At 39.1% G+C, this 8,622-nt stretch overlaps 1 protein-coding gene across 1 annotated transcript; it reads left to right on the top strand.

Moving 5' to 3' along the window:
- The first annotated feature begins 3,152 nt into the window (after positions 1-3,152).
- LOC103943001 (cucumisin) lies at positions 3,153-6,935 on the top strand. The gene is made up of 10 exons (XM_048564918.1): positions 3,153-3,300; positions 3,399-3,499; positions 3,694-3,791; positions 3,879-4,122; positions 4,314-4,830; positions 5,019-5,122; positions 5,236-5,451; positions 5,577-5,688; positions 5,801-6,014; positions 6,216-6,935. Exons 1-10 carry the CDS (start codon positions 3,205-3,207, stop codon positions 6,740-6,742), a joined length of 2,229 nt encoding a protein of 742 aa, XP_048420875.1. The 5' UTR covers positions 3,153-3,204; the 3' UTR covers positions 6,743-6,935.
- Positions 6,936-8,622: the final 1,687 nt, after the last annotated feature.

The raw sequence follows: 8,622 nt of genomic DNA, 5'->3' as shown, positions 1-8,622 counted from the left end.
TAGGCACCTAGTTGCTAGGTTATAGTCCGTTGTTTGACTAGTGCTTAACATTTTTTAGGATCTAATCCTAGCCAATTTAAGCTTCTTACATTGGCTTTGATATTATTGCTTACAACCGGTTTGGTGGAGAGACTATTTTCTGCTATGAATAGACTCAAAACTTTGCACTCTCCAATGTGAAAACAACCGCTTCGATTGAACTTTGCACTCTTTTGAATTTTGCCCCTCCCCTTGGCAAATCCTAGCTTCACCACTACCCAGCACCACGAATAACTTTTTTCTTGCTTCCAAACAAAATCTCATCAGTTTGAACACTGAGCTCTCTCTCTTAGATCAAAAGAATACCTATCTTTTTTGTTCATGTGAGCAGAGATGAATTGTCTCCATAATCTCACAGGGTTTCTCATTCATTCCGTACACACATTCCATAAACATTCACCAATTTTCTTTACCAATTAATTAATCTTTTTTCATTTCATTTTTTTTCCAAATCTCATATCCTCTGTTTTGCCTCCCCGAAGCTTCAGGAGCTAATCCCAGGAGGCCTTCATTCTCTAATCTTTATCACAACTCTATCATTGATTAAAAAAAGAAAGAAAGAGGCAGGATATGAATAGACTGCACGTTCAATAATCAACATTTATTATAATAAATAATTAAACTAATTAAAAAATATTAATTAATTAAAAAATATTTGAAGCTATTGTCAAATTTGACAGCAGCCTCCTTTGTTGCCATTCTGTCACATCCCAGCTCGGGTAGGATCACTTCCTGAGCCCAACTCTACCATAGTATGATATTGTCTGCTTTGGGCCCCCAGCACACCCTCACGGATTTGTTTCTGGGAACTCACACGAGAACTTCCCGATAGGTCACCCATCCTGGGAATGCTCTCGCGCGCTACTTGCTTAACTTCCAAGTTCCTATGGAACCCGAAGCCAGTGAGCTCCCAAAAGGCATGTGCTAGGTAGAGATGGGAATACACATATAAGGATCACTCCCTTGGGCGATGTGGGATATCACAATCCACCCTCCTTAGGGGCCTGACGTCCTCGTCGGCACACCACGGCCAGGGTTAGGCTCTGATACCAAATTATCACATCCCAACTCAGGAGGGACCACTTTCCGGGCCCAACTCCACCATAGCACGATATTGTCCACTTTGGGCCCCAGCACACCCTCATGGTTTTGTTTCTGGGAACTCACATGAGAACTTCCCGATGGGTCACCCATCCTGGAAATGCTCTCACGCGTTACTAGCTTAACTTCGGAGTTCCCATGGAACCCGAAGCCAGTGAGCTCCCAAAAGGCCTCGTGTTAAGTAGAGATGGGAATACACATATAAGGATCACTCCCCTCCCCTGGGCGATGTGGGATATCACAATAATTGTCACATCCCGGCCCGAGGGGGATCACTTCCCGGGCCCGCTCCACCACCGTAGCATGATATTGTCCGCTTTGGGCTCTGACCACGCCCTCACGATTCTGTTTCTGGGAACTCATACGAGAACTTCCCGATGGGTCACCCATCCTGGGAGTGCTCTCGTGCGCTACTCACTTAACTTCAAAGTTCCCATAGAACCCGAAGCCAATAAGCTCCCAAAAGGCCTCGTGCTAGGTAGGGATGGGAATATACATATAAGGATCACTCCCCTAGGTGATGTGGGATGTCACAATCCACCCCTTTTAAGGGCCCGACGTCCTCGTTGGCACACCACGACCAGGGTTAGGCTCTAATACCAAATTGTCACATCCCGACCCGGGGGGATCACTTCCCGAGCCCGCTTCACCACCGTAGCACAATATTGTCCTCTTTGGGCACCGACCACGGCCTCACGGCTTTGTTTCTAGGAACTCACACGAGAACTTCCCAATGGGTCACCCATCCTGAGAGTGCTCTCGCGCGCTACTCGCTTAACTTCGGAGTTCCCATGGAACTCGAAGCCAGTGAGCTCCCAAAAACCCTCGTGCTAGGTAGGGATGAGAATATACATATAAGAATCACTCCCCTGGGCGATGTGGGATGTCACACATTCCATGTCATGCCACATAGGATTTGGCATTTCGGTTGAAAACAATTAGTGGCTGTCTTTTTTTACTATTATAGCTTATGTGGACATTTTGACATCTCCTTTGGAAATGCTCTAATAACTATTTGGAGATGCTCTAATAACTATTTCCTACAATCTAAGAATTTTAAATTGGTGACTTTATTAATTAAAAATAGTAATTTAACTAATTCCTTATTGTCATTGCAAGTAGCATTTTACTACAGTGGTAGAAAGGTGTTAAGTCCTTGCATGGAGGAGTGGGTTCAAACCCCGTCAGTGACTAATCTAACATCTAATTTAATAAAATCTAATAATCTATTGTTTGACCCAAAAAAATTCCTTATTGTCATTTAAAAAAAAAGAGAGAATTTTTTATTTCTGTTATTATATTTAATTAGTCTCTTGCTACATTAAAAAAAAAAAAAAAGTTATTAATACTTTCATAAGAAAGCTTCATTAATTTGGTAAAATTTTACATATAGTTATATAAATGTATTTAAAACTTATGGTACATTTGAAAATAAACGTACCATAAAACCAAAATTGCCCATATTATAGGTAATCAAATGTACCAATACAATCAAACGACCTACAATCAAACGTACCTTTACTATGATTATGTATGTGATAATGAGTTTTGAACATTCTATTTAATTCACTAAACTAATTATTATAACAAATAATAGAAAATCTAAAATCTGCAGAATGAGAGATGCATATAACTATAACAAATTCACAGGTAAGGAATGATAGGGAAAAAAGGAAAACGAAAGTAAAGATGTAATGTGAAATTTTTTTAGGGTGGCTAGCAAACAATTTCATGAAAATTACCCAAAAGGTAAAAAAAAAATTATTAAAAAAAAGGAAAAATTTGAACTTATAATAAAATGAAATTAATCACCAAAATTGTAGAGAAAATATTTAATCAAATTCTTAAAAGTAACAGATGCATTTTCAATGAAATTAAAAAATGAAGCGTTTATATCAATACGCTCCTAAAATAAGTAAAATAATCATGGGAACACAAACCATACCCCTAAGAATAAAGAAGCAACACGTGAAATGCGTGGCTTTTCATTTTTAGTATAAATACATAATGGTGTTCTTGGATGAGATTGTCCATCTTTTACACGCTTTCTAGAACTTCGCCACAATGGCTTTAACTCCATGGTTTCTCCTTCTCATCAGCCTCGTATCTACTCTGCTAGTTGATGTCACTCTGTCTGCTGCTCACCAGGATAACCGGAAGGCATTCATAAAATATGCATTTTGAACAATTCCGTTTCTCTGCTCAAAATATGTTCATTAATTAATTTAATCTTCTGATCTTGGATATATTAACTGCAGGATTACATAGTGTATATGGGTGACAAGCCAAAGCCTGAGGTTTCCACCACTACCACATCAGCTCTTCATGTAAACATGCTACAAAACGTCGTCGACGACAGGTTTAATTAATTATCACATATGATAGTGAGCTTAATTATATATACTGATTAACATTATCCGTGACAAGGGTACCATTTAATTTAGTCATTTCTCGTACATACGCATCTTCTCTTTGTTTTTCGAGCTTAATTATGGCAGAGTTTGAAAGTATCAAATCTTTGACGATTTTGTTATTTGACGTTTATTTATCCAGCAATATTGCGCACGAATCTCTGCTTCTGCACAGCTACAAGAGAAGCTTCAATGGCTTTGCCGCCAGGCTAACGGAGGAAGAAGCACAGAAGTTGGCTGGTTGTCTTATGAACCCAACTTTAATTTATTTTTCAACTAGCATAAACATTAATAGTGACCATTGTATGACGAGAAAAATATATGCAGGAATGGATGGTGTGGTGTCTGTTTTCCCTAGTGAAACTAAGAAGCTCCAAACAACAAGGTCATGGGACTTCATTGGGTTTCCTGAAATGGTGAAGAGAAGCGCCATTGAAACGGATATAATTGTCGGGGTGATTGACTATGGAATTTGGCCTGAATCCGCCAGCTTCAGTGACGCCGGGTTTGGTCCACCCCCCAAAAGGTGGAAAGGGGCCTGCAAGGGCGAAGGCAATTTTACTTGCAACAAGTAAAGCAAACCAGTTTATTTCAACCATCCACTGCACATTTCAAAAAAAAATAAAAAAGATATCACGTGTTGTTAATTACACTTGGACAGAAAGAAAAAAAAGTGCGAACTCGATTATAATTTGTACGATATGTTGTCAAATTGTAACTCTAACTTAAATAATATGGCATACTGTTGTTACACTTGGACAGTAAAATTATCGGAGCACGGTATTACCGCAGTCTACCCTACCCCAAAAATAGCAGTGATATCTTGTCCCCGAGAGACACGGAAGGCCATGGAACCCACTGTGCATCAACAGCAGCAGGGAACTTAGTTAGCAAGGCAAGTCTGTATGGTTTAGGGTTGGGGACAGCAAGAGGAGGGGTGCCATCAGCACGCATTGCGGTGTACAAAGTTTGTTGGTCAGAAGGGTGCCCGGATGCTGATATACTAGCGGCATTCGATGATGCCATAGCTGACGGTGTTGACATACTCTCTGTCTCCCTTGGGGGGCCTAAACCGTTAGATTATTTCAGAAATTCCATTGACATTGGAGCTTTTCACGCTTTAAGAAAAGGAATATTCACTTCCGCATCTGCTGGTAATGAAGGTCCAAACCTGAAAACTATTACAAACTTTGCACCATGGTCTCTTGCTGTGGCTGCTAGCACCATAGATCGTCACTTTGATACCAAGGTTCAATTGGGAAACCACAAAATTTATGAGGTAATTGATACAGAATCTAACCTTTGCTCATTTAGGGCTTTGTTTGGTAGTGATTCTGGTTGGGCAATATATAATCACTTTTGGAGAATCAACAATATATATATATGCGCTGAAGATGCACCAAAATACTAGAGAAGTGATTAACATGAGAGTTGATTATGATTTTTTTTTGCTTCCTTAATTGGTAGGGAATAGTAACAAACACATTTGAACTCAAGGGTAAATTCTACCCCATAGTATATGCTGCAGACGTTCCAGATAGGGCAGCAGGTTACGATGGGGAAACTTCCAGGTATGTCTACGCATTTTGAGAGTATATATACCTTTTTGTATTGAAGAACCACGGTAGTCTAGCATAAGTCTAACCAGGTGCTAATAACATGGATATATATATATATGGAACAGGTTATGCCATATAGGCACGTTAGACAAAAAATTGGTGGAGGGTAAAATTGTTCTTTGCGATGGGACTACTGGGGATGGGGCTATATATGCAGGCGCTTTTGGTTATGTTTTGACAAGCCGAAATGCAGCAGATGTAATCGATCCTGTTCCAGTACCAGCAGCTTCTGTTTGGTTCCATGTTGGTAACGAAATTACCCATTACATAAACTCAACCAGGTATCAATATTTGAGAATGACTGTGATTGATTTAAAATATTGCTAATGTGCGAAACTAACATAAATCAAAAGACATCTTATTATGTTATTGCTAATAAATCCTTAATCCCTGTAATGATTCGTAGGAACCCAACAGCAACAATTTGGAAAAGTACTGAGGGTAGGGATGCACTGGCCCCATATGTACCTTCATTCTCATCAAGGGGTCCAAATCCAAACACTCCTAACATTCTCAAGGTAACTTCAAGGCCCCGTAGGTGTGTGAATGCTGACTTAAAAAATGAACAAACCGAATCATGAATATTGAGGGGTCTTAATTTTCCTCCTTGTTTTCTCCTATATGTTGCAGCCAGATATCGCTTCTCCTGGAGTTTCCATTCTAGCAGCATGGCCTCCAATTACCCCAGTTTCAGGTGTTGAAGGTGATGACAGAGTAGCTTCATACAATATAATCTCGGGGACATCAATGGCATGCCCACATGCTGCGGGCGTGGCTGCATACGTCAAATCATTTCACCCCAATTGGTCACCTGCTGCTATCCTGTCAGCTCTTACGACTACTGGTATAGATGCATTTTCATAAATGTACCCATTACAATACAAACGTTCTCTCACATATTTGATGAGTCGTGTGACCAATTATTGTCAGAGATCATGTGACCAAGTCCTGTGAGAAAGACTCTACATATAATTAGACTTTGTCCATGATGTACATTGTATTACCTAAGATTTATATGTTTGATTAATTTGTAACAATTTTGCAGCCAAACCTATGAGTGCAAATCTTAACCCTGAAGCCGAATTCGCATACGGTGCTGGCCTAATAGATCCTAGTAGGGCTCCGTATCCTGGTTTGGTATACGATGCTGCTGAAATCGATTACGTAAATTTTTTGTGTGCACACGGCTATAGTACCAGATTATTGAAAGCTCTTACAGGGGATAGCTGCTCATCATCACAATCGAGTCATGGAACACTCAGTGATCATCTAAACTATCCTTCTGTTGCACTTTCCACCTCGAACCCTAAATCCGTCAATGGCATTTTCAATAGGACCGTCACAAATGTTGGATCACCAAAGTCCTCATATAAAGCTAAAGTGAGTGCACCACCAGGACTTGAAATCAAAGTTAATCCAAGCGTTCTAAAGTTCACATCTCTCTGGCAGAAGCTATCGTTTCAAGTCACGGTGAAAGGGTTGATTGAAAAAACCATAGTCTCTGGTTCTCTGGTGTGGGATGATGGTAATTTCCAAGTGAGGAGCCCCATTGTTGTGTATTTTGTGATTTGAGAACAGGGTATGTGTAATAATGTATGATGTATGAATAAGTAATTGCATGAAGCTAGACAGGGCTCCAATGAAACAAAAGTGCAACGTACTGATCACGATGATGTATTTCAAATGAAAATTTAATTATTATATATTTATGAACCTTTAATATGATGTAGTACATCGAAATTTGAAACGTACTCATTCAAGGATATTTTATAGTTCTCTGTGCAATCTAATTGTATATTTGATTGTTCTCTAGATTTTCTCCTACGTTGATTACTTGATTGAAGGCCCCATCCCTCGTTGCCCGTTTATACAGGTTGTAGCTATCACTAGATCAAGTTATCAACGAGACTTTAGTCGGAACCTTCCTGATTAAAAACAAAAGACCGAAAAACTTCGGTGGGGACATTTGCAAACAACTACTTATACACATGAAAAATATCAGAGTAGCATCATGAATCGGTGGCATAAAAATCTTTACCCACCCACTTGTTCTAGATGTTGGCACATGATCATGCATCGATCGATATACGTATGGACAATGCAAGCCCTACCATGCAAATTATGCCAAGAACAATCGATCGAGTGACCAGTGGTGCGAGAGCTAGGAATATTAGCAAGCTGCATTTTCTCACTTCCCACTCTCACTTGTTCGAGCATACCGACTAATATGCTTGTTTCCTGACTTGTGGATATATCCAAAGGTCAATATGGATGCATGGCATGTGATGTAGGTCAAGAGGTTTTTCTTCTTTTCAAAAGCAGTATCTGTTGGAAAAGTTAGACATGGAATTGATACCATATTTAATATGCTTTTGTACCGCCATTCCCTAGAACCAAAAATTGAATGAAGTAAAAACTGCCTTATTTCGCAACATTTCTCAACTGGCTACCGGCTCTCTAGTTTTCCAATTGTCTTCATGGTCGAAGTACGTAAACTGGGTCGGATCATTTTCTTCTTTGAGCAGATATGATCAAGGACGATAACCATCGGGCTGGGATAACCATCGATGAAGGCTATTGCCCATGTTATGCGCTAAGAAAAGGTTGCAAGCGGTTATTTGCTTGTAGAGCTACCGGCCGCCTTATAGTACAAATTTTATAACTAGAACCGCTTATTTTTTAATCTTCATTTAAGATTATATGTGCAAGATCAATGCACTTGGAGATCAGTCAATACATCTATATGTATCATATCTGAATGGAGAATTTGTTATGAGGATACTAGTTGTTGCCCAAATTATCGATTTGATACATATGGATGGCTAAACAAATTTTAAGTTGATTATCTATTTTTTTAGCAAAGATAATATCAAATGATAATTAAAAACATTAAGGGTTTCACTTATGAAATTTGTACAATGCAATACCTTAATGCAAGTGTGTGAATAAGGTGATTTACGCATGCCAGCAATCTGCACTCGAGTAGGATTCCCCCTTCCCGCAGTTTAGTAGAATTAGTGTCTAGACACTTGTATTAAAAAATCTTTAAACCTAGGTCTATGGATGGATATTTTATTCAAGTTTTTTTTCTTCTTATACAAGCGATACTAAGTGAGGGAGAATCGAACTCATGACCTCAATTACAAAAGTGGTGAATGCTCTTAACCAATTGAGTTACAAGTTCTTACTATTTATACCCAATTTGTCATCTAACCAAGCACTAAGTTTAAGGCATCGACAATTCCAACATCCATTCACCTATTTATACGTACGATTTTTACAGTGGGCTGAGTCAGCAGTAATGAGTTGAATTGTTGACATCTCATGAACTGATTACTATAAAATAGTGACTCACAACTATAAAACTCATCATACCACTATAAATACAATGTTATAAGAATCAAACTCACCTTAAACCATTTTGGAACGCCAAACACACAAAATGCCAACTG

The sequence above is a fragment of a genome, unplaced genomic scaffold, assembly GCF_019419815.1.
Source record: "Pyrus x bretschneideri cultivar Hongxiangsu unplaced genomic scaffold, Pyrus_bretschneideri_v1 Contig4, whole genome shotgun sequence".
NCBI classification, from domain to species: Eukaryota; Viridiplantae; Streptophyta; class Magnoliopsida; order Rosales; family Rosaceae; genus Pyrus; species Pyrus x bretschneideri.
The sequence above is the reverse complement of the archived record's forward strand: the minus strand, read 5'-3'. Positions and strand labels throughout refer to the sequence as shown.